The following is a 26,927-nucleotide window of genomic DNA, read 5'->3' on the forward strand; positions in this document are numbered from 1 at the left end:
GCGATGAAATCCGCCATCTAGGGCCCCGTGTCGACGCATCCAATCAGCATGTCGTCCTCCGACGTTCGCGATGTCCTCAATCTGCCCGATGGCGCCGCCGGGGCGCGCCCGTCCAAGAAGCAGAAGATGTCGGCGCCGAGGCCGAATCTGAAGGGTCTGGCGCGCGAGGTGCACCAGCTTGGTGGCGACAACCCGATCGCGATAGTGCCCGAAGTCACGCAGTTCAAGAAGCGACGACTCGCCAGCCGCAAGCCGGCGGCGCGATGGGAGCTGCGGCCGTTCCAGAATTCAGGTCGCGAGGACCGCAGCTTGGTACTGCGGCACTGGCGGCGGAAAGAAACGAAGGAGGGCCAAGACGAGATGCAGCAGGACCCGGAGCCCAAGACGGAACCGGAGATGGAAGACTCTGCCTTTGCCAAGTATAATGTCCAGGTCTCCGTCCCTCAATATAGCGACGATCAGTATCGGCAGTCTCTGAAGAGCGACGACTGGTCCAAGGAAGAGACGGACTACCTGATGGATCTCGTTCGGGACTTTGATATCCGCTGGCCCATCATTTGGGACAGATACGAGTGGAATCCTCCAGCGACCAACGGCGAAGCGAATGCGGACGGCGACGAGAGCAAAGCTGTAGTGCCCACAGCAAGGTCGCGGACGATGGAAGACCTGAAGGCTCGATATTATGAGGTCGCAGCGAAGATGATGGCGGCTCAGAAACCCGTTCAATACATGACACAACCAGAGTTCGCGCTACATGAGCTGATGGCGAACTTCAATCCGCAGCAAGAGAAGGCTCGCAAAGACTTCGCCATCAATTCTCTGTCAAGATCTCGCGAGGAGGCAAGGGAAGAAGAGTCACTTCTCTTGGAGATCAAGCGGATCATGGCAAGGAGCGAGCGCTTCAATGAAGAGAGAAGGGAGCTCTACAACCGTCTGGACTACCCGCGAGGGGACGCGGATATCAGCTCCCTCAAGTCGTCTGCAGGCCTGCAGGCTCTGCTTCAAACTCTGATGACGGTCGACAAGACTAAGAAGCGGAAGTCAATCATGGGCGCAGACGGAGTGAGCCCGGGCACCGCCGCCGCCGCGCAACAAGCCGGCACACAGGAGTCTGCCAAGCGAGAGAGCACCGCTGCTTCAACCGGGAACAACAATCGCGAATCAACCGGAGCTGCGGCGACGCCGACCGGAGGCAACAAGAAGGCCGCACAACAACAGCAGCAGCAGCAACAACAAGCGCAGCAACCGCAACAGCCACAAGAGCGGCGCAAGCTCACTTCTCAAGAGGAGGCTGTATACGGCGTCACTCATCACGACAGACTTGGATCTGGACCTTCATTCAGGACCGAAAAGATCAACAAGATGTTCTCGCACAAGTCCAACCAGCAGCAGATACGTATTAACAATACGCTCAACGAGCTGGACGTTCCGAGCAAACTGGCAATGCCCACCGCGGCCACGACGCTTCAGTACGAGCAGCTCCTGGCTGCAGTCAATAGCCTTCTCGACGCACGCAAGATCTCGGATAAGCTCGATGCCGAGATCAAGCTGGAGAGCGCCAAGAAAGCAGAGCGCGAGAAGACGACGGCGCGCACAGAATCGGGACCCGAAGCTGGGGCGGAGAAAGCGGCGACGAACGGAGAAGCCGGCGGCAGCGAGGAGAAGCCTGCCGAGGGCCCCAAAGAGACTGCCAAAGCCGATGGCGATGACGGGAACGGCGAGGGGCAACCCGAGCAACCAGACGTGGCGGAGAAGGGCGATGACACAAATGAGACACAACGGCCGACCGACGGGCCAGAAGCCAGCCAGGAGCCGCAAGAAGATAAGGCTGAGGCAGGGAAGTCGGGCAGACCTGGAAGCAGTGGTGCAAACCACAAGCGGAGCGCCAGTGTGCTGAGTGCGGTGAGCGACAAGAGCGCCAAACGGCAAAAGAAATGAGAGAAGTATCGTGAAGGTACCTCTACATAGGCCTACGCGCGGGCACCAGGGCCAAGGTCCACCTCTGGGCGCATAACAACAACGAGGTCAGTGTCGGCAGATAGGGACGATGGCGCCGGGACCGCCGAGCCGGCGGAGGCTGTCTCGACCAAGGATAATTGTAGGTAGGGGACCCCTGTGGGACTACGAGCCTCATGAGATGGCATGTGTATGAACGCGTTCCTGAACAAACAAAAATAGAAATGAAACAACCCCTCCGACGTATTGAGCGCTTGCAGAGACCCCGGCCAAGTGATTTGCAATTGCTGTGCCTTTTTATCCCGCGAAGCGCTGATGTCATAGCGGCCCGACTCGAATGCGTTCCCGGGGCAGCATGATAGGGACTTGGGCCAGTGATGTCCGTGTTACGTCTCGTTCGCGAGTGGGTGGGCGGTTAGGTCAAGACGCCACGCATTGAGCATAACGGCCAGGAGGGGCGCTTCCATGGAAGCGCTCCAAGCAAGGCAACAGCGCATGACGAGGTGGGCAGAAGAGAGACCGGGTAAGGGGCAGACGAAGACCCGACAACCCCATGACCCGGGTCTATATGACGTCTTATTAAGAAGCTGCAGATCACCGGCGGCTGCAAGCACATGTGCAGCGGCTTATTATAGAAACGCAAGGAGGGACAGCCTAAAAGGAGTTGCCGGCGGCTGCAAGGGCTCATGTCGGCGGAGAGATCGGGCTGGAGATGGATATCAAGATGGCCCTGGATCGGGGAAGGGCATGCCGGCAGCTCGGGTTCCTGGGGGTTGCGCCGCACGAATGACACGGCAGGGGATGGGTGTGCGAGAAGAGGGATACGCTCACTCCTTTGTGCTTATTGAGACGTTTAAAGCTGCCAGGCGTAGGGGTGTGTGAGCGCGAGCTGGCCTGTGATGCCTCGACGGTGCGGGCAAAGGGGGTTAGGTAGTGAGGCTGCAGGCATAGATGACGGAGTAGCCACGCGAAAGGACCAATCAACGATAATACATGCTATCGAACAAGCGCCTTTAGACAAAAGAGAGTGACTTGCTGGGCATACGATGAGTGTTCGGCGCGTCCACTGGAGGGAGCTCGGGGACGGGCACCGGAGGCGTGTAAGCCACTGCGCTTAACGACGACGCACAGGTCCCCAGAGACATCGTGAAGCGTCCTAATCTCAGTGTCTATTGGCGGGACATGATAAGCACACGGCCGTTCCCGCCGCCGACGACACCAAAACGGGATGAGGTGTGGCAACGACGACCTGCTAGTGTCGTCGAGGACGTAAGTAAGAAACGCTCATGGGAAGCGGGCCGAAGCCCCAGACGCGCCTAAGCAAGGGCAAGGGGGAGTAAGTGAGTAAGAATAGACAGACGACATGGTCACCGCGTGTGAAGGACGCACGGCGTCGCCGCGAGACCGGGATGCGCACACGTTTGGCGAGGGAAAGTCTACAGACAACAGGCGCACAGCATGGATGAGGGCGACGTGCAAGCCCTCGCCAGAGCCGATGGACTGGAAACGTTCCATAAACGGCGCCAAGGGGGGGACGGGGGGCCTGGGTGGTTGCTTTTGCTTGGCGCTTAGCGGGCGGCTATCTGCGCTACGAGTGGTTGCTCCAGCTGGGGGACCTGCTGCTACGTGCTGCGCGTACGCGCCCAGGGCTGGCTGGCTGGCTGGCTGCCGCGCGACTGGGGACTGGGGGGATCAAGGACGGATTTCTCGCATCGTTTTATTTTTGGGCACGGAGGGTTATTAGAAGCGACGGGGGGTTTTCCTCGACGACGCACGCCACTCCCGTCTGTGCCGAAGGGGAGGAAAAGAAACGCCGCTCGACTGGCATCACGGTCTGTGACGTTGGTGTTGGGCAGCGGGTTGGGGTGAGGTGAGGCTCTGGGGAGAGCTTGGGTGGTTTGATTGGCTGCGCTGACGATGCGAGGGCTGGTCTGTGATGCCCCCTCCAGGCTTCGAAGGCAAACTGGAAGCAGCTCGCCTCTGAAGCGTGGCGATGGTGCCAGCGGGAATTGCGGCCACAGGCTAGTACCCACCCAGTCCCGCGCTTCAGAGTTATCCTGATGCATTCTCTCCCTTGAGGCGCTGGAGGCTCGGTTCCATGGGCTTGTTGATGTTGAAGAACGTTGAAGCCGCGCTTGGCGGCTCCCGAGGCAGGCGCCATCCCGTCCCGGGTCCGCACCCGCACTTTCCTGGAGCGAAGTGCAAAGTATCTTATATGTATGCAAAACGGAGTACATGTACGGGCCCGTCCTGGCAGGAGCCTCGAGAGGAACTCGGAAAGAGCGAGGGACGGCAAGCAGAACAGAAGCAAGCCGGTTCCCCGAACCACTCCTCTTCTCTGTCCTCGTTGCGCCCTCTTCTCATGGTGCAGCGTTAGGCCAGGCACGCCAAGTCTCCTCCCACGCGGGCTTCCCACGCGACGCACTCTGGCCGTGGGGTGCCGCCCCGACGACTTCCCCATCACTCGCTGACCTGCAGCCAACGCAGACGACACCAAGAAAGCTGCCGCCGCTCAACCAACATTCCCCCTCCTCCCCACACATGCGCGCACACGGCACGGCTGAGCAGCCCACTCCAGCCCGACTGTCTGCCACACTCCGTCTTGCCCACGGGACGAACCTTTCTGCCCGTGCTGACAGATCAACCGCTTGGCTGAAGGGACGGAGGCACCAAGGCACGCCCGCGACGGACATTCCGAATTGGGCGGCTCGATGGGGACCACTAAGCAGCCGCGTTGGCGCCGAGGCAGCTGTTGGCGACAGCTCGACGTGTGAGGATCAATCAGGGGCGCCGCACGTTCCAGGAATAGCAGCCACACCACCACAAGGGCGCCTGCAGCAGCGAACCAACCGCCCAACCGACATCGACTGCGACCGCACCCTCCTCTGCAGCCTCTGGGGCTGCTTCACTCAGCCATTTGCTGCTTTCCCTGCCCCGGCCAACAAGCTGGCAATCCTGCTCGAGGGTTGATGAAGCAAAGCTGCTGTGCGTCAACGGAAATCCCGCCGTCAAGCCAAGCGACGGCCCAAAACGAACCGGCAGCACGCAGTGTCCCGGATCTGCACATGATCCAGGTCCCAAAGTGGCCTCTGGATTTCCAAACCAGCTCCTCAGCACCTTGGCACATCTCTAGCCGCGGGTTTGCGAGGTCGGCGCCGCCTGTGACATTGCCGCGGTCTAACGATAACTTGTCCTGGCATAATGCTACGCCAGGTGATTCGGAGCCCAAGCTTGGACACTCCGTTCGGAAGGCGCTGGATTCGCTGCCAACCTCCGTCACAGGGAGCCGCCCAGCTGTCCGAGCTAGACGGAGTGCCTGTGTTGAACCCTTGTCGATATTCAGCTTTTCGCGACCGGCGTTAAGCTCCGCCGCCGACGACCATCAGCCGCCAGTTACGGACCACGATTCCCAATCGGGGTCGCGGATAATGCTGGTCACGGTCGGCCATGTAGTTATCGACGGTCCAGCCTCTGCTAAAAGTGTCATATTTGCACAAGCGTCTCTCGTTGCATTGCAAGGTCGAGGCTCAACAGAATGCGGCCGCACCGAGAGGCTGTGCTTCAGAAGAACCTGTGGGACGGAACCAACGCCCCAGACGGTGACGGTGACGGTAGGCAGATCAGCTGGCGGTTGCTGGGCCGTGTACGGAGTGCCAGGACTGCGGCTTCCAGCAAAAGGTCCCGCCACGCCAATGAGCTCGGTCCAGCGTTGACGAGTACCGCCGCTGCCTGTCCGGGCATTATTGCTGCTCAAATGTCGGCTACAGGCGGTGAGTCGGGAGCATCTGTGCCTTTGACACATTCTGTGCGACCCCAGGTTTCTCTCTCTCTAACCGCACGGCCGTCCTGTCTGGGTACCAACGATGTCGCCAACAGGTCAGTCGCGATCGTCGTGACGGCCGGAAGGGCCAGGTCGCGTCAATACGAATTGACCCATCGAGCCCAACGCCGGTCGCCTCGGCGCTTGGGGCCCCATGACGGCGGTTTTGAGGCGGCAACAGCCGTGCGAAGCGGGGTGGGGAGTCTGGACGCGTTGCAAACTATACCTGGAACAAGCGCTGCACCAAGGCCCGTGCTGACGGGATGACTTGCACCACTAGCGGTCCGTTCTCGGTACCATGGTGGCTGAGGATACCCAGTGCATCACCAAGGCCAAGTGCCGGCTGTGACCCTTCTGTGGAGGACCCAGCCATGCGACACAACCTTCCGAAAGACCGTTGCTGGCATCCAATGGCCGATTGATCCAAGTTCTGATGAAGACCGTGCCGCTCGACGACGGGGCCGGGCCCCCATCATGTTCCAATTCTTGGTCCAGGCCGCAGTGTGCGAGCTGTGAAGCTTTCGGCCGGGAGCCTCCCCCCTGCGGGCCTTCACCGAACGGTTCTTGGCTCATCAGGGGACCTCGATTCGGACACGGTTGGTGCACCCGCTCGCAAGCCGGTTCTGGCTCCTGACCACGTAATGTACGAAGCATTCTGCGACGAATTTGCGTTGGTCCGTCAGCTTCAACGGCCTGCGAGAATGAGAAATTCGGTTCCCACTCCTGCCTGGGTCTCCGCTGCGGGAGTCCCAGGGCGTCGGGCATGCCAAGTCAACCACCCGGACCTGGTCTCCCTACCCGAGTTGGCGTCTTTGACGAGCGCAAGGTCTGAGGGGACTAGCGTACGTGGCCTGGCACAGCCGCGAGTGACCCGCGGCGGCGGCGATACGAAGCGGCGATGTTAGACGCGGCGTTAAACCGATATTTCATCGGGCGACAAGAGACCCCTGTCTGCCTCCCGTCCATTGGCCAGCCCTCAGCCTTGAAACCTGCCATCGCAGCCCTCTGGGAACAGTCCTGTGGCTGGCGGCCGCCAGAATGATGGGTGAGAGATGCCTTGCGCTTTCGTCATCGAGCACGCGAGGCGATGGACCAAGTCATTCTGCGACAGTCCGAGGACACTGGTGCGGGATGCGCTCGGCCGCGCATTTGCGGCGCAGTCTCCGGCTGTAAGATTTTTGCAACTGCAGAATAGCTGTAAGCGCGGACCGGATGAAGCTCCAGGCTTATTCTACAAGCTAGTTTCCCCCGTTACCTCACCCAGTTCCACCAGCTACCGAAGGAGTGGACGCCACTCATTTGTCCCGCGTGGAGGTGGTTTGCCGCAGCAATGGGCCAGCATCTCCATCCGTCAACCGAAGACGCCAAGCAAATTGTTGGCGCGGAACACGCTTCGTAGTCACTGTGCGGACGGCACGGCCCCACGTTGAGTAGGCGAGCTGTTGTGCCATTGCGGGCGGAGACTGACTTGCAGCCGAAGGGAGGAGGACACCAGAAGAATGCCACAATGGGGCGATGGCTATCGCCTGTCAAGACTGGCCGGGCCCTGTGGGAACGGTTGTACGACAGAACCACCGCTGACCACGGGAATCTCGTGCTTAACGAGAGACGACTCACGCCGTCGCATGACCTCCGGCAGTGGAATTTGAGTAGTTGTTCTCTGGGCGAAAAGGCGGGCTGTTGGTTCCGACAAGAATGGGATCGACCGGAGGCGCAACCGCAACTGTCACTATCCGTGATGCTCACCAACAGCACACGCTCGACTAAGTTAGGAAGAGCCCGAAGAAACGGCTTGGCCGAGTCTTGGGCAAAAGGAGGCCGGGCCCGCGCGAGGCCAACTGGACCCCTGTTCGACTTGCAGCTCATCGGAGACGCAGCATGTAAGATGCAGAGTGCTTTGCGCGGGCGACTTGGCGGAAACTGTCCGGCACCTGGCATCTGGGTCGAAGATCGCGAGGAGAATGTGATCTATGACAGCCAACAGAGCCCGGTCGGACCAACTGCCGTTGGCTGCTGTCGCAGTCGGGTCCGAAATATTGCTCTCGAAAGAGAGGGTGGTATCCACCTCGATAGCGGCCAAGTTGACGATGCACCTGCTCTGGCCACGCACGCACGCACGGCATGAGGTGGCCTTGTCTCGTCGCTGAAAATGCTCGCCCAACATTTGGAGGTCGACAAGTCGGCTTACAATGTGAGTCGGGCCAGAGACGCGAGTGGAGTCAGCTGCGGCGGCGCGCTCTCGCGGTAGCACCGCTTGCTGCGGCCACGCCCCTGATCCACCGGCGGGCCGGGGTGCGGATCTCTGTCTTCGCTTCCGTCACTGCAAGCCAGGGAATTTGGTCGCTCTCCCCTCGACGTTGTTCGAAGGCATTCTGGCAGAGGTGCCGATGGAAGGCTCCCCGGTTGGTGGTGTTGGCACCAACAAAACACATGTGCACCGTCAGGATGTACGGGAAGCACACGTCGGTCCACACTTGCGTCCCTCGCCTGTGTCGGGGGTGAGGGTTGGCACAGACTGTCTCTGTATGGGACAATGCCTGGTTCGTTTTGCGGCCCCGCCACTCCGTATGGCGTCCACCGCTGCGAACCAAGAGGCTCGCACTTGGTGCTGGTAAGCGCCTTGATTATATGATATCACACGCGGTGGCTCATGGTCGTCGTCACCGGCTGCGGTTACGATGCTCATGCACGACTCGGGGCCAGACCGCCAGGCAAACGTCGCGGTGAGGCAAGACGGCAAGAGGAGAGAGGGGCCCGGAGGAATGGGCAAGGGAGCGGCGGTGTTGGTGGACTGGGTGAGGCTGACTTTGTGCCATGTGCAACACGGCGTGATTCGGAGACAAGACTAACTCACGGCAAGGCCATGATAATGGTCTCTTGCCGTTGGTTGACGGTGCACTGCAGGAACTCTCTGCTTCAAATTGCGGCTTCGAACGCGGCGCGGCATTCTGTGGATGTCGCCAGTCAATCACCAGCCGCAGTCAACCAAACGCTCTGGAAGCAAAGAAGCGCGGCCGAGGACTCGAGAGAAGACGCACCCCCCTCAAGCCATCCCACGAAGTGGCCCACCCACGCGTGCGAGGGCGTGGAGCCTAGGGGACCCCTGGCCGGGCCAAGGTCCCTGTGCCCCCCAGTCGCCGAAGCGCCATGCCGCCCGACAGTTGGAGGGGAGGGAGCATGAAAAGGCGCGAAGCGTGGCGGGCGGACAGGGACGGGCGGAGCCCACGGCGTGCGAAAAGGCGCGGCATCCGGGCTAAGCGATCGCCTGGCGGCCCACGGCGACTGTGAAGGGGGGTGGACAGGAGCCACGGCAGGCTGTCCGCCCTCGAGCCAGCCAGCCATGCACGGTGCCGCCTAGCCTGGCGCAGGGTGGCGAGCAGCAGCAACAGCGGCGGCGGCGGCAGCTTGAACAGGTTGTCCTGCGGTCTCGTTTCGGTCCCTTTTCTCTCGTCCAAGGCGGAGATGGACAGGCCGAGCGGGCAGAAACGAGGAGCAGCGCATCCAAGGCACGGCGAAGGGGCGGCAGGAATCCCGGGCGTGGCATGCGCCTGGCCGAGAGTCCTCAGAGTAAGAGAGGTAAGTGTGCCCGTGTACGAGGCATCCGTGCCTGGCTGTGCCTGTCTCTCTCCAGCTTTCGCACCTTACTCGCCCCCCGTGGTTCCCCCCCTGGGGTGCGGCGGTGGCGTGTGCCTACTCGCGCCGGTCCCCCTGGCTCGTCGGCCGCTTACCTTGCTGCGTACCTCTTTCGTACTGTAACCTTGGGGTTGGGACGTCGACAACGAGGCGCCTGGGCTGCCCGACACTGACGCCGATGCCGACGCCCCCGGAGCAGGCAAGTGTGAGCGAAGGACCACGGCCGGCCGACGTGAACCTGAAGGAAGTGCCTCTGTGCGTTCCATCCCAAGCCGTCCGGACCCTTATCCTCGCCGCCTCCCCCGTCCTCCACCACACCTCGCTCAACCTGCGCGCCCTCAGTTCTCGCTTCCTGCTTCACCCTCACCCAGCAACGTCGACCCGGACGCTCGAGCGTGGCCTCCACCCCAGACATTGTCTCGACGCCAACACGGTCAAGAGCGGATTCCTGGTTCGCGGCCCTTGCGCGCTGGCGACATCCAACGGCGCATCTCACTCACATCTCAGCTTTCCGGGACTGGGTTTCCCGAAAAAGTGCAACGCTCACGGGGCCGTCCCTGCTCTGGCCGCCGCCCGACTCGACGCTCACTGCTCCCTCCTCACTGCAAACCGCGCGGTCGCTCGCCTCGTTCGTTCGCTCGCTCGCGCGTTCGCGCTTTACTTGCTGCCCAGTGCTTGACGGGGCCGCAACGGATCGTCGCATAGCGAGCCGCACTGGCACTCGCGCATTCACCTGCCGCGGCTGTGAGCTGTGCGCCCTGCCCGACTATACTATCTGACAGCAGAAAGGCGACGACAACAACCGCCACCACCACCACGAGGACAACTGTGACGGACACCAAGCAAGGGCTGGCTCCCTACCAAGTACGAAGTACGAGTACGGACTCAACCCGAGACCCGCCCGCCCGCTCCCTGCTACTCGGTGCCACTACCACGGTCCCGAAGAGCGCCTCGCTGCTGCTGCAGCAGCCTTATTAAGTGCCTGCCCAGTCCGCGACGAGGCACAATCGCCCCTCACCCTCGTTTGCTCGCTCCCCAGGCACAAAAACGAACCGCCATCCCCGCCGCCAAAACAGGCGCGCCAGACCCTGCCTACAGCATAATCGCGCGCCAAAAAAAGAGAGGCGGGTTCCTAACCACTGCAAGCGCGGCCGCCCGTGACAGCGTCACCACCAACTTTGGCGTTTGCCCGCCGCGGCCATTACGCAACCGCCAGTCACTGACGACATACGATAAGCCGTACTTTCACTGGAGCGCGCGTTAATCACCACAAGTCGTCCAGGATAGGGCTGCGGGCAGCGGTTTTCACTGCCTGAGTCCTGTTTCTTTTGCATTGTTCACCTGTGGGCTGGTCCCTTTAGACAGCAGCAAGGCGGCGCTGCAAAGGCATCTAACTGCACGCCCCTTGACAGCGTGCAATCACTCGCCGCATCGACTTGAGTTGTTCGGGTTCAATGACTGAGTGTTTCTTCTAATCTCTTTATCTCAACTTATTGATCAGGCCGCAAAACCCGGTCTCGACAGCCTTGTAAGCGACCAACTATCGAATCTCGCGGTGGAAGAGCCTGGCTGCATCTGAGCGCTATTCGGCCGCCACGCATAATCTGTCACGCAAGCAAGACTACATACTCTCCAGCGGTTTGTAGAAACGCCAAAGACGGCCTATCATGTCCAGCTTCACCGCCCTCAACGGTGCCTCGCCTAAGGCGGCGGATCCTCCTCCGAAACCTAGTGACGTCGCGGACAAGAGCGGTACCTCTGATGAACGGCCCCAGAGCTCTGCCACGCACCGGTCACGGGCTTCCCCCGAAGTAGTCAGCCACAAGGATGGATGGAGGGACCAAGAACGGCCTGGTTATCAACCCTCAAGCTATGCTCAGGTAGAAGGAGCACACAAGCGCAAGCGCTCAGACTCGGTCGAGGCGCGGCGTGAGCAGCAGGTACAGGAGCGGACACCGGACACGGCGACAGCTCCGACCACTGCAGATTCCCGGGAGTCATACGGGCCGCTGAAGCGAGAGTACCGGCATTACGACGACGACGAACGGCGGGACAAGGAATCGTCTTGGCAGGATGACAAGGCATCATACGAAGGACAGCCAAACTCGTCCACCCCGACTCAAGGTCAGACGGAAGAGCAGATTGGCGAGGCATTGCGGAGAGCGACGGGTCAGATGGATCACAGCGACTACAGCCAGACCAGCCCCGATGCCGAGGACCGGTCAATGGCCGCGTACGGGAGTCCGTACGGGGGCGAGCACAGGCAAGACTCTATCCTTCAGCACGACCCCAAGAAGCGAAAGCGCAACTTTAGCAACCGGACCAAGACTGGGTGCCTCACTTGCCGCAAACGCAAGAAGAAGTGTGACGAGCAGAAGCCAGAATGTGAGCTTGGCCCCGTGGAATCGAGGCAAGACAAGACTGACAGCATCGGCAGGTAGCAACTGTATCCGAGGCGGCTTCCTCTGCGCGGGCTATCCGCCCCAGCGAGGCCCCGGCTGGCAAAAGGTGGACAGCAAGTCCGCGGCGATACCACTCGAATCCAAGGACCCCAGCTACGTACCACCGGGTGCCTATGGCATGCCGCAGCATGGTCATGGTGCGTACGGGGCCCAGCCGGTTAAGAGGGAGCCCTTGCCGCACTACCGCGGCCAGGCTCTGCGGATAGACCCGCCCCAAGGCCGGCCTCTGGTCATCTCGGACGACGACCGGCCAACTGCATCAACACTGGCCAGCGCGTCCGTCGCCAGCCCTGAAAACAAGCTCTCTGCCATGCCCTACACGCCCGGCAACGCCTTCCCTACGCCCGTCAGCGCAAACACCCAGCCGCCGTCGTTTGGAGACAGGATGGCCAAGGAGTATCAGCGAGTGCCTCCGTTGCACGACTTGACCCGGAGCGAGCCAGAGACGCCGCACCCTGGGAACTCGCTGCCGCAAATCAACATCCTGCATCCGACACGGACGAGCAGCCCGACGCCGCCGCACCCGCCGCCGCCGACGTCGAACGCGCAGGTGGCCGCTCAGTTGGCGCTCTCGCATGCTCAGTATCCGCAGAGACGGACGCAGAAGGAGGAGATGCTCTCTGGCCGACACTACTATCCGTTCGACAAGGAGCTGTGTCTGGAGCGCGAGCGCTGCGCCGTTGCCTGCTGGCGCTTCAACAACCTGACGACGCCTCCAACGCACGGCGTCTCGCCCGACGAGCGAGCCCGCCTGTTTCTCGAGATCCTGCAGCCCCGTGATCCCGTACGGGTGTCTCCCACCGAGGCGTCGCCCGTCACCAATGTCGGACGCGTTGGCAGGCACGTCGCCGTCGAGACGCCCTTTACGTGCGACTACGGCTATAACATCACCATCGGCCACCACGTCGTCATCGGACGAAACTGCACCATCAACGACGTCTGCGAGGTCAAGATTGGCGACAACTGCGTCATTGGCCCCAACGTGAGCATCTTCACGGCTTCTCTCCCTACGGATCCCAAGAAGAGGCAGGGCGGTCAGGGGCCCCAGTTTGGCCGAGGCATCACGATTGCGCAGGACTGCTGGATAGGAGGAGGCGCCATCATCCTGCCGGGCCGCACCATCGGCAAGGGCAGCACGGTCGGGGCTGGTTCCATCGTCACCAAGGTTTGTTATGCCCTGACCCCCGCCGCGCAATGTTATGGTGTGACCAATGTAGCTTACGGCTTCTCGCAGGATGTCCCGCCGTTTACCGTCGTGGCCGGTAATCCAGCACGCGTTCTGCGCGGCATCGGCAACGCGCCATAGCCCGCCTGCCAGGTAGACTGGCGCCGGGGTGGCCGCATAGTCGGCCGCCGCAATGCTTATCCCGTTTCATGATACCCACGATGCATGCCCGACGTGTTGATTTTGTACAATAAGCTGGCGAATGTCGTTGGCCTGCTACGGCCATGCGAAGGACGCAAGTCATCTGCCAAAGAAGCATGCAAAGTACCATGTGTCTTTTTTTACGAAGAAAAAGTTGAGCGACTTTGTTCATATGAGCGCCTTTGCGATTTCTCTACATATTGTTGTCGTTGCTGTCGGGCCTCGGCTTCTGGCCGGCCTGACAAACGGTTTCGTCGGTTGCTGGGCAGGGATTGAATCCGAGGGCGGGCAGGACCGGCCAGGTGTGTTGGGTTTTGGCGACGCGGGTAGCCACAAGGCGGCAGGCAGGTTAAAGTGGGCAGGCAGCGTCTGCATGATACCTTGTTTGTGGCGGATTCGAGTTTTGTTTTACGATGGCATGTGTGAGTCTTTGGGAGCCCGGGTTGTGGCGGTGCGGATCACGCATCATGGGTACATGAGAGAGAGCCGATTGACGTGACGAGCAATGCCATTTGTGTGACACGCTGCACTTGTACGAAGAAACGTACATACTACATGCGGTAGCTTGAGATGTGCCCTCGGTGCTCTCGGATGTTGCCATGCCCTGCTTGCTTGCTGCCGGTCTGGAACCTGGCCGCCAGACCGGGTCTTGACTGACCTCCTTTCCTGACAAGCGTTGATGTATGTACATACTATCGTAGTTTGGTTTGCAACCCCGCCGCTTGGCCGCTGCTTCTGCGGCCATGAGGAGGGGGTCTGGGTCCTCAGACCAGCGGCCATGCGCGGCGGCGCGTGCTGCTGCGGCTGGCCGCATGTCCGTCGCCGCTGTGTCATGGTCAGTGTCACCTGGTTGCCTAGGGCGGCTGGTGTTTTCTTGAGACGCGCGCCCCCGAGGCTGGCCCGCGCCGGGGAGGCCAGGCCAGGCCCTCGCAATGAGAGGGTCTGTGAGGATGGGGATGGAGCACGGCGCGTCGGCGGGGATACGTAGGCGGAGTGCATGTCGTCGCCCGAAGGGTACGATGGCTCCGTGCGGGGAGGGAGGGGAGATAGGAGGAATACCCTCAGGGCCCGACGTCCGTGAGGAGAGTCTGGTCGTTGTAGGCGTCTGTCATGGAGCGGTCGAGGCGAAGGAACTGGTCGATGGAGTGCTGCGGTTTTGGTTTTCGCGTTAGCGTGACGTTCCTCTGATTATACACTGCACTAAGATATGCTGTTTGCAGAGTATGCTGTCGCCCAGGGGGCTCAGGGTATGTATGTGGGATATCAGGGGATAAAGGTCTTTGCCTGGGGGAGGGAAGAAGGCTTACCCAGTCGACGCCGTCGGGGCTCGAGAAGAAGCTGTCCAGCTGGGGCATCTCGTCAAAGTTGACGGGGTAGTCGTCATCCACGTCCATGACGCCGTAGTCGTATTGAGGCGGTGCTTGCGGCCCCGGAGTGAGCGGCAGGGACACGAGCACCGGGGCGAGGGCGGGCGCAGGCGGGGGCGCCATGAGGGCCGCCGCGGCCTTGACTCCGCCGGGGACGGCAGGCAACGTGCCGTCGTGCATCATCGCCGAGGCAACGGCGCCGCTACTACTCGCCGCGGTGTCGGGGCTGGCGGTGGCGGTGGCGGTCGCGGAGGGGGACGCGGAGATGGAGAAGGAGGATGAGTAGGACGCGTCGGCGGCAAGACCGCCAGGCGGGCTAACAGATACGGAGGAGGTCGGGGCCGACGCCGTGGCCGAGGCGGCGGGAGGGGAGGCGTCGCTGGGCGGCGTCTCGACACGGCTGAGGATGGCGCGCAGGATGCGCGTGGCATGGGCAGCGTCGCGGGATGTCGCCGCGCGGGAGGACCAGACGGCGTGGATGGCGTGGAGGAGGCGTGTGCGGCTGGCTCTCTCGTCGAGGCTGCGAGTTCCCAGTGTAAGCGACGATGATGTGGCAAGACGTAGGCAGACACATATCCATGTGTGTGCGCCGTGCCATGCTTGTATGGTCGGAAAAGGGGGTGGGTGGGGGGACAGATGCTCTCTTTCTTACCTGTAGTCGGTCGACTCGCTGAGGTCGAGGCACAGCACCATGGCCGCCAGCAGGAAATGGTGGTACGTCAGGCTCGAGACCATGTAGCGGTCCTCGTGCATCCTGCCGCCGGGCCGCATGGCGGCGTCGACGTCGAGGTGCAGCTCGAGGAGGCGGACGGCGGCCTCGCGACACACGCGCCGCGAAAAGGCCGGCCCGTCGTCGCCTTTGCCTTGGTCGTCATCGTCGTCGTCGTCGTCGTCGTGGCCCACGGTCAGGAACGGGCGGTGCAGCACGCACAGCGTCTTGAGGTACATGAGCTCCAGCATGAGGCGGTGCATGATGGTGTAGTTTTGGTCGGTAAAGGCCGTGTCGCGGACGGGCCGGACGCGCAGGCAGGGGGGGATCCCGTCGTGCCAGGCCGTCAGCTCGGCGTGCAGTTCCCGGACGCGGGCGTACGGCGGCGGGCCCGGCTCCGGGTCGAGGGTGAGGCGGACGACGCGGCGCAGGACGCGGCACAGCTGCGACTTGACGACGTAGGCGAGGATGGGCAGGGGGTCGACGGGCTGCCTCGGCGGCGGCAGGGGGTCCGACCGCTCGTCAAAGTCCTCGTCGGCGAGGTTGGTCGGGTGGGCGACGTCGCAGAGGGCGTCGTCGACGGACGAGGGCACGCCGTGCTGGAAGGAGAAGAGCAGGTCCGACGACTGCACCATGAACCAGGTGCGGCGGCGCATCTCGGCCTCGAAGGGCGTCAGGCGCAGCCCGATGCGCGCCGCGTCGCGGTGGTAGCCGCGCTTCTGCGCGAGCCGCACGCCCACCTCGTACAGGCTCCAGAGCGTCGAGTCCGAGTCGTGCTGCTGGATGTTGCAGCAGTGCGCGTACATGACGAGCGCCTCGACGGACAGGGCGCGCGCGCGGAGGTACTTGCCCGCGACGAGGCACTGCGCGGCCTTGACGCGGAACGCGACCTCGGGGTTGTCGACGTTGTCGACGTTGTCGTCGTCGTCGTCGCTGTTGTCGGACCGCGCTTGCGCCCGCTGCTGCTGCTGCTGCTGGTGATCAACCTGTCGCGATGCCTGCCCTCGCTGTCGCCGCTCCTCTCGCAGCCGCGCGACCAGGCCCCGGTCCCGCGCCTTGGCCACCGTCACGCCCGCCGACAGGACGGAAAACATGATGCTGACCCAGAGCAGCGGCGCCGACGCGGGGTCCGCCCAGAACGCCTCGTACCGCCGCCGGAACTGGTGCGCGTGCAAGAACGGCTTGGAGATGAACTTTGCGTTGAAAAAGAGCCCCAGCAGGCGGTCGGCGTCGGCCCGCGGCGGCAGCGTCCCGACGATGTCGGCGACGCTGACGGGCTGCACGCCGGGGAAGAGCACGTCGTGGCCCTCGGGCCCGATGGCGGGCAGGCGAGGGCCCGCGTCTGCCGCTGCCGGCTCGTCCTGGTCGTCGCTCTGGCTGAGGAGCGTCTGGATGTCGTGGATGCTGTCGACGAGCGCGGCCCACGACGTCGCGCCGTGGTAGTCGCCTTGCCCATCCTCGTCGTCTGCCTCGTCCGTCAAGACGATGCGGTGGTGCCTCGGAACAGGCGCCCCGTTGCTGCTCGCCGCGCCCTTGCCTTCACCGAGCGGCTCCCGTCCGCTCTGCTGCCGGCGCGTTGCCTTTGCATCAGCCAGGCCCTTGACCATCTCCTCGAGGCGGTTGAGCCGCAGCTGCACCTCGGACCTTCCTCTCTGTCCCGCCCTGCCGCCGGCGGCTCGGCCGACTCCTCCTCCCCCTCCGCCGCCGGTCACGGCCGCCGTCGTCGTCGCGGAGCTTCCAAAGTGACATGCCTCGGCGTCGCCGCGCTTCTCGCACGCGCCGCAGGGCTGCCGCCGGTCGCACTTGGACTTGCGCCGCTGGCAGGCGGTGCACGAGACAGCCAGGCGGTTGCGGCGCACGCGGTGCTGCGCGTCGCCGCCGGCGCGGAACACGGTCGTGAAGGGCGCGAGGCCCGGGTCGGGCATCCTGACGACGGTAACGTGAGCAGATTCTCCCGTCTGCGGTCCGTGGGTGTATGAAAGTGATGATATGTCGCAAGACCGAATGACAGGCAGCTTCGCGCTGTCTTCTCAAGTAGATGCAGCAATCCAGCAGCGCTTAGGTTCGACGAGGGCGTCAACGTAAAGAAAATGCCCCTCGTCGCCCATTTCTAGTTTCGCGCCCCGTGGGTAATCCGATGATTGATTCCAGTTCCGCTCGGAGGGCCGAGCATCGTGCTCGAGGGATAAGTCGAATGGTCTGTTCCCGTCCGGTTGATGAGCGAATCGAGTGACGTCCAAATGCCGGTCAGCACTTATGCTTCGACGCTGACCCTTTCGGAGCTAATCGGGGTTAGCAGCCAATGCCCGCATCCTCATCCTCCTAGGACCCAACCCGAACCAACCGCCCGACAATTAACATGGCATTTCATACTTCACCCACCTGAATCGCCAACTGTCCAAAAATGGGTTGAGATTGTTGTACAAAATGTCTATGTCCGTGGTATCGTCATGTCCGCTTGCGCCGCCCCTCCCTATTGATACAGGTCCTCGCCGGTCATCTTGCGCCGGTTCATGTCAATGATGCCCTCCATCATCTTCAGCGCCTTGCCCTGGTCCCTCAGTTTCCCAAACGCCTTGAACGTAAACGCGTCCGGCTTGAAGCCTGCCGCTTCCATGTCCTGCAGCGTCGCCACCGTCCGCGCAATGTCCTGCATCGACGCGTGCCCCTTGGTGAGCGTGTTCCACGTCACCAGGTTCGGTTCGACGCCGTGCTCCCGCATCACCTGGATCACCTGCTGCGCGAGCAGCTTCTCTCGCCGATTCATCAGGCCCCTCAGCAGGATTGTAAACGTGAGAACGCTCGGTGTGGGGTGAATCGGCGTCGTCGTCACGCTGCTGCCGTCCTGCACGTGTGCCTTACCTCCTTCTACCGTCCCCGCCTTTAGGTTGTCCTTGAGCATGTCGCCAAACACCTGGAGAGCAGGGCGCGACAGCCCTCGGTGCTCCGTCATGGCCATTATGAACGTGTCGTGGATCAGACTGCCTTGATTCTTGACCAGCTGGTTGGCAGAGTCCTCCTTCTTCGCCTGCTCTTCCAGCCGCGTCTTGAAGAAGTTGTAAAAGGACATGAGCTCATAAGGCTGCTGCAGGCTCTTGATGTACGCCCTCACCATGATGGCGACAGTCGTCGAAGTGGGCTGCACCCTTGTTTCGTCGCCAGCCGAGAAGAACTTGTCGACGACGGGCAGCACTGAGTGTTGAAAGTCCCACGTCCGACGGCGCTGGCCCTCGAGTGTCGTAATCTCTTTACCAGATGATGTTTGCGCGAGCATCAGGGGCAGCGAGTCGGGGAGCCACCACTGCAGCGGCTCGAGATCAAACTTCTTGGCATAGACCTGCAGCATCGGCATGAATATGGGCAAAACCCATGGCGCTCGATGCCTCTTCTCGCGTGACTCCATCTCTGCAAAGTAGAAGACGCTGTGAAGTGCGTTGTTCAAAACGTCAACGTACGGTGCGTCGGCTGCCCTCGCAACGTCAAGCGCCTTAACGAGGTTCACCACTTTAAGACTGCTCTTGGCTCCGCGAAAGACTGTCGACCACGCCTTGGTGTCGAGTTGCACGCCCGATTCGGCGAACAAGAGGGCCAGCCGAATGGCCTCTTCGACCTCGCCTTGCTGACAGAGTGAGTCGAGCAGGGCCGTGGACGTCGCAACGTTTGGCGAGAGGCCCCGTTCAACCAGCTGCTGCAGTGCGTCCTTGGGAGAAAATGGTCGCTTCTGTTGCGCGACGCTGTCGCTGTTGTTCTTGCAGTGGAGGAGGATTGTGATCACGCTCGCGGGCCGCACGTCGTTCAAGTCGAGTCCGTCGTCCGCAAGGTCCTTGAGGATCGTGAACGCAGTCTCCTTGTGGGCCATGTCGGTTGCCAGCTTGCGAGCGAAGTGAATCAAAGTGTTGGTGTGCATCCTGCGCCCTGCCCTCTTCACGATGCTGTAGAGTTCCTCCACCTGGTCGGCGGGCAGCTTCTGGGCAAGAAGTCCAAAGCTCCTCTGGCTGAACGGAACATGTCCCGCTGGCGTCTCCTCGATGACCTTGCTCACCAGATGCAGCACGTCCTCTGCCTCGATTGTCCGTTCCCTTGTGGATTTGAAGCCTTCCAGGTCCATCCGCCGCGTGACGAAGAGCAAGACGTCGTGTATCGCATAGCCTGGGGGTAAAGAGTCCAAGGTAGCTTCAAGCACTAGCCTGGCCTTTTCTGGACAGCGGTGCATGGTTGAAAGCATCACCGACGGCCATTTTCGCTGCCGCTCTTCCACGCTGAGTGACTCCCAAGCCTTGCGCATGGACGCCACGGATTCAAGCTCAAACAGCATAGCTCCCTCCTCACGCCACGGCCAGGAAGAAGGGTTGATCGGCTCCAAGACCTTCTGCAACTTGACCTTCCAGGACCTAAAGGCCCTCCTGGCCTGCACCACCTCGGATTTCGGATACTGGTGACGAACGTATCCCCATTGCTGGTATATGAGTCGCTGTTCCTTGAGTCGGCTCCAAGCTTCTGCCGTCAAGCGACCTTGGCCAGACAAATCGAGCTTTGCGAAATCCTTTGCCGCAACAGGTACTCGACGACCACTGACTCTGGCCTGCCGCGGTGCTGGCCGTGCCCGGCGGCTGGGAGACTGACTCCGCCCTTGCCCTTCAGATTTTAATCTTCTGTGACCAGTGCGGCCATCGGCGGCTGCGCTCGTCGAGTCGGTAGTGGGCGCGATCTTGCTGCCTCGGGATAGGTCGGGGGAATCATGTTCGCCATAGGCAAGTCGGTTCGACGAAGTTGAAGGCGAGCGCTCTGGCGTGCACTCCGGCGCATTGCGATTGCTTGAACTTTCTCGATCCTCAAGGCTCGGCTCTCGCGCCGGGTGAGGCGCGAGGCAATGCCTCCATCCTGTAAAGGGTCGCAACTGTTGTGCTGGAGATGCCGGTAGCTTCGGGACAGCCAACTGCAACCGCAAAAAGCCCAGGCGTGAGAAATGAGCCGTTATCATCTCGGGGGCTCCACTTCCAGACAGTCGGAGGCTGCCTTCATCGTGCGAGGTCGCGCGGGTGCTCGGAGAGACTTGGGGTGTGGCCGCGAACGTTGGCTGTTTGAAGATCGCAAAGGTGAGTCGGGACGAAATTCTGCGCCATCCATCGTAAATTGACATCCCGCGTTACAGGGGCCGTCGGCGCCGCTCTAGCCCGTACGTTAACCGCATCCGCGCGCCAATCTCAGCGTCCCTCCAGCCACTCCACCCATCCACTGACGGCGCTGGGGAGTCGAGCCTGGCAGCTCGAGTTTTGCCCCACCAACGCGCAAACCTCCAACCTAGACCTTGACGACGTCCGGGCCAGCGACAATCGACTTCACGAATCACGAAATTTCTCCCACCACACCACCCGCCGCGCGACAAGGCCCGCCCAGCATGTCGTCGTCACTCAGCAACCTCAGCGCCGCGGCGCAAGACCGCAAAGCCCGCCTCGCGCAGCTCAGAGGCCTCAAGCGAAAGCAACCCAACGACGAGATCGCCTCGCCAGAAGCGGAGGACCACCACGCTCCCGCGCAGCCCGCCGCCGAGGACGACCAGCCGGACGTCGTGCGGCAGCACCTCTCGGGCCGCAACTATGACTTCGAGACAAAGGGCCCCAAGCTCGGCTTCGACGTCATGCCCAACGAGGGGCACGAGCAGCCGACGCTGGAAGAGCAGGCCGCCGAGGTAGAGGCCGAGGTCAACAGACAGGCGCTCGAGGAAGCACAGAATGAAAAAGCCATCGACCTGTTCAAGCTCCAGCCCAAGAAGCCCAATTGGGACCTCAAGCGCAACCTCGAAAAGAAGATGGAGGTGCTCAACGTCCGGACCGACAATGCGATTGCGAGGCTGGTGCGCGAGAGGATATCCGGGGCCCAGAAGGCGGCGCAGAAGAGCGGCGCGGCGGCCAACGGGAGCACCGATGGGGAGGCGGTCGGCATGGATGGAGTCGCCCTTGTCGAGGGCCTGCGGGTACGGCAACAAGAGGAGGAAGAGGAGGAGAAACGCGAGCGCGAGGAGGAAGAAGCTCTACTGGCATGAGGGGGGCTTCAACCTGTATCACACTGTTTGCTTTGCATCCTGGGTTCGGCGTTCAGTCTACCGGAGACTGGGGACACATTTGATTTGAACGTAATTTGATACCCAATTATCTACCACCGCCTTGAATCCCTCTCGTCAACGCCAGTCGCTTGCTGAATGGGCTCAAGCTGCGCTCCCTTGGGGGCTCAGGGGGGTGAGTTCTGTCCCCAGCCCTGTGACCAGTGCTTGGTGGATGATCCCGACGGCTTCGTTCGCCACCCCGTCTCAACTCTGGCTCCGGTGATCGTGAGTAGTGCTGCCTGCGAGGAGGTGGCCCTGCTGAGTCCCTAGACTCCACAGGTTCTCTCCTGGTCCGTCGAGGAGGGTCATCGTCGCGAGCCCGGTACGGCCGTCCGGTATTCTCCGGAGTCGGCAACCGGCTATCGCGGGCCAACTGGGGCTCGCGTCTCCGAGGCGGCGGAGACGGGCTCCGGCTATAGCTGCCGCTGCTGCTGTAGCTGCGTGCCCGCGGCCTCTCGTCGTTTAGGCCCTTGGGTTCCGGGCTACGCTTGCGAAACTCCGGTGTTGGCGAGCGCGGGCGCCGGCCAGGTGACTCTGAACGGCGAGATGATCTGGTGGAAACCGTTGACACCGAGTCCACAGACGCTGACCGTTGCCGTTTAGGCGAGTTCAAGACCTTGTCGTCCCGCTCATCCCTCTCCCGCTTCCTTTCGCGCTCCGCCTCCCGCTTGGCCAGCTCTTGATCAGCAACTCCTTTTCTACACGCAAGAGGTTAGTTTCACAGGTACATGCGGTTGCAAAGGTGGCGCTCGCAACTGACTTTTGTTCGAGCGGCTCAAGACTTGTGTTGGCGAGCTTTGGCTGCAACTTGGGGTTCCGAAGTTGCTGAGAACGAGAGGGCCGCGCGACGTAGGGCCGTTCCTGCGTCGAGGCTTTGCATTCGTACGAGTAGTGGCCTCTCTTGAGACACTTTTGGCAGAGAACGTTGGTTGGCGTCGACCGCGAGGGGCCGGCACGACCGCGGGAGAACATGGTAGGTTGGTTACTGACAAGGATGAAGAGAATGGGATGGCTTTGCTTCTAAGTGAAAAATAGGGGAATAGGCCCAACAAGAATGCTCAGGATGTGAGAGCACAAGGACTCCGAGTTTGGTTGAAGCTCCTCCAGTCTCACAACGATGAGCCGGCAAGGTGTGGTATGTCGCCCCAAATGAGAATGACTAAGGCTAACAGGACGATGGATGAAGGACCGGTCGGTATGATCACGTGACCGTATTGTTGGGCGAGGCAGGTCATGTGGTTACTTTGTACAAAAGTCCTGCAGCACGGTATGAGATCGCCCGCCCGCCGTTGCGGATAAGGACCGAAGAGAGACGAAATCGGGTGGGCGCCTTCTCATGTGACACGGGGTCCCGTCGAGATGAGGCGAACCAGGCGGTGCCAATCGTGCGGTGTGGACTGACACAGTGATGGATTCCTGGTGTCGCCTTGGCCAGGGACCCAGCAGGGAGCACGAGCAGCAGCCCTGGAGCTGCTGGAGGAGTTTAGTGCCCAGGTGGTGGCTAACAGTGGCAGCAGTAGTGGCACTGGCACCAGCAACGCCTGTCCCGCCGCCGCCGAACGCCGCCGCCATGCCGTCCAGCAGCCAACCTTGGAAGTCCTAGCAGCCCCATCTCCTTCCTCTGTGTTACATAAGCAGCCACACAAATGCACATTTTCGCTCGTGACCGACCAGCAGCCCCCAGCAGCACCTGAGCGCTGGCTGACTGACAGGAGGGACAAAGCGGGAATCTACCGGCGCTAGGTCATTTCCGAGCTCAGCTTTACACTGCCTGCACTCAGTGCACTCGCCTCCAAACCCGCTGCAGACAGACCCGACCTCACCCTCCTGCCGTCCGTCCATCCATCCTCCCCATTGTCGCCGTCCCGCCCGTCGACCCGTCCTGATGGCATCGGCTTGAGCCCCCCCGTTGGACAACTGCATCCTCCGTCAGGCTCTCTGCCTCCCGCACGGCCCCTGAGAGTCCCTGGCAGCACCGCTGCTGTAAGTCGCCGCACGGCCTCTCTCCCGCTCGCCCGCATTCCCCCCGTCCATCGCAAACCAAGAATTCCAAGGAATCCTCCTCCCCTCCCCTACCCCATCGCGACCTGCGTCTCTGCCACGCCTCATCCTCGGCCCGTCGCTCTTCTACACCACTCGATCCGCGTCTGCGCTCGTTCTGCGCTTCCCATCAGTTCGCCCTTCTGATCTCGGCGATTGCAGGTCTCGCGGTGTCGACAAGGCAAACCCCCATCGTATCCTCGAGGAAGCCAGAAGCAGCCCAACACCCCACGCCATCCATCGAAATGTCCTTTCCGCCAGGACGATGATCACCGGTCCTCTGTCCTTTACCCGCTGGCCCTTTTCGATCGACTCTGCTTTTTGATTTTCGATTCTTCCACTGTCACTTCCTCGCCGGCCCGCTCCCCTCGCGCATCCTCGCCGGCGCCAGTCGACCGCCATCGTCCTTGTCGACCTTTAATACCCTAGGCACTGTTTCGTTCCTTCATTGGGGCGATTGGATATATACCCGGACCATTCCCATCACGTCATGGCGAGCGCGCAGGTCTCACCAGAACTACCCAGGCCATCATTTGCCAAGGTACGCCCTCATTGCCTCCCCGAATGATGGCCGCAGCATTTGAACATTCCCCGTTTACCTCTTCGTGCCCATGCTTACCCAATGCTCTTCTTTAGGTGGCTGCATCCGTCTCGAAAGAGGCCCTTCCTTCGCCGGGACAGGCCACCAACCACACGCCCAGTGCCGAGCACAACGCAAACATCATGAAGCCCGTCGTGGTCAGTAGTGCGCCCGTCGTGGTGCCACGTTCACATCCTACCTCACCCCCCGAAGCAGGCATACCAACGGCCCCAAGAGGCAAATCAGCAGATGTCGACAACGCTTCGGCAGCGCTCCACGGCCTGAAACTTGGCCCAAAGGTCCCCAGTCTCGTGGTCGATGGGAGCAGCTCCGCGCCGGATCGCCAGCGAAGTTTGATCAGCAGGGAGAGCGGATCTGACGAGTCGCAGAAATGTGACTCGAGCTCGGAGCTCGGGACTAAGCCACCCAGCTTGGACGGCAAGAGCATCACTTCAGGGACGACGTTCGCTATGGACGAGAAAGAGTCGCTGCGCCCTGATGACAGCGCCAGTGTCAAGGCCGCGGCTGAGGATGACGATGCCTTCTCAATTCGCGGCTCCTTCATCGCTGGTTCCCGAATGAGCTCAGACATCGCCGCTCGTGCCCGGGGCATCCAGCCCGGCGACATCCCGGAGCGAAGGCTGGTGCATCCTCCTACTGGACCTCTCGGACACGGCATCCTGACGCCCCAGAGTTCCACGTCAGAGCAGCCCCCCGCCCTCAACTCGGCGATACCGCTCAGCGCAGAGGGCTCTTCTGATGCACTCAACGTCATATATCGCCAGGCACCCGACGAGAAGCTGCTTGACGCCCTTGCCAGCCCCAGGGACCGATACTTCCTGCTGCGGCTCGAGAAGGATGTCATCGATTTTGTACAAGACTCCAAGTATGTATCGTCTCCTCCGTTGCTGTGGTCTCGTCACTAACGATGAACGTCAACAGGGAGCCGTACATGGACTTGCCTCCGTCAAACTCATTCTGTCGAATGTTGACGCACAAGTTGGCAGACTATTATCACATGACGCATTCTTTTGAACCGCATATTGGATCCGTTCGCATATTTAGAACGCCTTTCTGTCGGGTTCCGCCGTCCTTGGCCACCATGGCCCCGCAACCGAGCGCCTCTGCTAGCAGCACACCGCCTCCTGCTGTGCTGCCCAAGAAGATCATGCGCCGCGGGCAAGACAACGAGGGCGGCCCTATCAGCGCAAGCGCATCGAAGCCGACGTCAGAGTCGGGTAGTGATGGCAAAGATGGCAAGGACAAGCAGCCCGTGGCCAAAGAGAAGTAAGTCCTTGCAGCAGTCATATCTTTGTGCAGCCGCTGACCGAAGTTAGGATGTCGAGAGAAGAGCGGGAAGAGATGTACAAGCTGGCTCGCGAGCGAATCTTCGGAAGCTCCGAAAACAGCGTTCAAGGTAAGGGCATGGCAGCCTCCGCGTCAATGCATCCTGGACTAACAATTTGCAGAGAACGATGGCGAGAGCGGCATGTCCCGCACGAGCTCCGTGTCCGCCAACAACAAGGTCAACGGTGCAAAGCGTGGCAAGGTTGGCAAGCAGCGTCGAGATGACTCAGACAGCTTTGACTCGAGGAACCTGTACACGCCTTACTGGGGCCCCCAGCAGCAGACTTGGGTACCGCAACCGCAAGGTCAGTTCATGGCTCCGGCTCAGGGTCAGTTTGCGGCACAGCCACCGCCTGCGTTTCCAGGACAAGTCACGCCCGTATATGCTCAACAGCCTCTGGGCTATCCTGCAATGGCCAACATGGCTCCCAGCCCCAGCTATCCTGCCTACGGCCCGCCCCAGGTGCGTCCCTCTACGTCTACTTCGTGCCGAAAGTGCCCTGGGCTAACAATCGAAAAGCAGTATGCACCGCCCCCGCCGCCCCAGCAAAGATATCAACCTGGCGGCAGCCCGATGACGGCATATGGCTCGCCGGTTCCGCAAGCTGCGGTCCCCCAGGCATGGCAACCAGGCTTCGTGCCTCCGGCCTATCAAGCTAGGGGCCCGGCACCACCCACCTCGCACAATCACATGGGCATCCCGTATGCCTACGGGCAGCTACCCGCGAATGCAAACCCGAACGACCCTAAGAGTCAGCACCCTATCCCGGGCAGCTACAACCGGAACCACGCCTTCAACCCCAAGACGCAGTCCTTTGTCCCTGGTGGGAGCGCGATGCACCCGATTCCGCCCCCTCAGCCCCCCTTTACGGCACCCGGGTCCCATCACGGGAGCCCCCAGATAGGGACACCTCACCTGGCCTATGCGGCTTATCAGCCCGCTGTGCCTCCGTCGTACGGCGGGGGCTATGGCATGGCGAGGCAGGGCTCCAACAACTCCATACCCTCGTACCATGGCCCTCCCATGACCCAGCATGTGCCGCCGCCGATGCAGAGCATGCCGCCGCCTCCCCAGCATGTTCCCCAGAGCGCCCCGGCCCATGTCGCTAACCGTCCGGCCGTGCCAGTGGTACCGAATCAAATATATAGTCACCTACCCACCTACGGCAACCCGGCTACGTTGCCGCAGAAGCCAGCCGCTGGAATTTAGGAGCATCAGGGCGGTGTTCGGAGACGAGCACCCAAACGGCGTATAAGGGGCATGATCAAGCATCTCGGCGTTACCGGGTGGATAGGATGAATGGCATTGATGTTTTCTTAACCTGTAGGCCATGGCCTCCTCTTAGATGAGATACACATATCGGGGACATGAAGACTGCATGACGATTCAATCCCATTTCTAAAAAGTCCACAGAGGAGGCGACACAACAAATGTCGCCTTGCCCGCAACGCCGTGATGATTTGTGTTTGAACACGGTGCCCCACCCGCCGTCGCCGTCGTCCACCCGACAGGACGCACCGCGTTCCCGCCTTTTCGTGCAGAA

At 61.5% G+C, this 26,927-nt stretch overlaps 7 protein-coding genes across 7 annotated transcripts; 4 read left to right on the forward strand and 3 right to left on the reverse strand.

The window, feature by feature from the left end:
• Positions 1 to 48: 48 nt before the first annotated feature.
• Positions 49 to 1,938, forward strand: PLICBS_004893 (swr complex subunit; the record flags this gene model as incomplete). Its single annotated transcript, XM_018325727.2, has 1 exon — positions 49 to 1,938. One exon carries the CDS (start codon positions 49 to 51, stop codon positions 1,936 to 1,938), a length of 1,890 nt encoding a protein of 629 aa, XP_018175479.1.
• Positions 1,939 to 11,076: 9,138 nt separating this feature from the next.
• PLICBS_004894 (maltose acetyltransferase) lies at positions 11,077 to 13,177 on the forward strand (the record flags this gene model as incomplete). Its single annotated transcript, XM_018325724.2, has 2 exons — positions 11,077 to 11,794; positions 11,847 to 13,177. The coding sequence occupies 2 exons, from the start codon at positions 11,077 to 11,079 to the stop codon at positions 13,175 to 13,177; spliced, it is 2,049 nt and encodes a 682-aa protein (XP_018175476.1).
• Positions 13,178 to 14,298: 1,121 nt separating this feature from the next.
• Positions 14,299 to 17,238, reverse strand: PLICBS_004895 (uncharacterized protein; the record flags this gene model as incomplete). The annotated part of the gene is made up of 3 exons (XM_018325723.2): positions 14,299 to 14,385; positions 14,545 to 15,124; positions 15,257 to 17,238. The coding sequence occupies 3 exons, from the start codon at positions 17,236 to 17,238 to the stop codon at positions 14,299 to 14,301; spliced, it is 2,649 nt and encodes an 882-aa protein (XP_018175475.2).
• Positions 17,239 to 17,786: 548 nt separating this feature from the next.
• On the reverse strand, positions 17,787 to 19,628 carry PLICBS_004896 (uncharacterized protein; the record flags this gene model as incomplete). The annotated part of the gene is made up of 1 exon (XM_018325722.2): positions 17,787 to 19,628. One exon carries the CDS (start codon positions 19,626 to 19,628, stop codon positions 17,787 to 17,789), a length of 1,842 nt encoding a protein of 613 aa, XP_018175474.2.
• A 1,083-nt stretch (positions 19,629 to 20,711) lies between these two features.
• Positions 20,712 to 21,356, forward strand: PLICBS_004897 (uncharacterized protein; the record flags this gene model as incomplete). The annotated part of the gene is made up of 1 exon (XM_018325721.2): positions 20,712 to 21,356. The coding sequence occupies one exon, from the start codon at positions 20,712 to 20,714 to the stop codon at positions 21,354 to 21,356; it is 645 nt and encodes a 214-aa protein (XP_018175473.2).
• A 542-nt stretch (positions 21,357 to 21,898) lies between these two features.
• Positions 21,899 to 22,388, reverse strand: PLICBS_004898 (uncharacterized protein; the record flags this gene model as incomplete). The annotated part of the gene is made up of 3 exons (XM_065600616.1): positions 21,899 to 21,950; positions 22,007 to 22,114; positions 22,177 to 22,388. The coding sequence occupies 3 exons, from the start codon at positions 22,386 to 22,388 to the stop codon at positions 21,899 to 21,901; spliced, it is 372 nt and encodes a 123-aa protein (XP_065456688.1).
• Positions 22,389 to 23,946: 1,558 nt separating this feature from the next.
• PLICBS_004899 (uncharacterized protein) lies at positions 23,947 to 26,593 on the forward strand (the record flags this gene model as incomplete). Its single annotated transcript, XM_065600617.1, has 7 exons — positions 23,947 to 23,997; positions 24,093 to 24,201; positions 24,253 to 24,922; positions 24,979 to 25,323; positions 25,374 to 25,453; positions 25,506 to 25,846; positions 25,907 to 26,593. The coding sequence occupies 7 exons, from the start codon at positions 23,947 to 23,949 to the stop codon at positions 26,591 to 26,593; spliced, it is 2,283 nt and encodes a 760-aa protein (XP_065456689.1).
• Between the last annotated feature and the right edge of the window lie 334 nt (positions 26,594 to 26,927).

Source organism: Purpureocillium lilacinum (assembly GCF_023168085.1).
Source record: "Purpureocillium lilacinum CBS 284.36 DNA, scaffold_3, whole genome shotgun sequence".
NCBI classification, from domain to species: Eukaryota; Fungi; Ascomycota; class Sordariomycetes; order Hypocreales; family Ophiocordycipitaceae; genus Purpureocillium; species Purpureocillium lilacinum.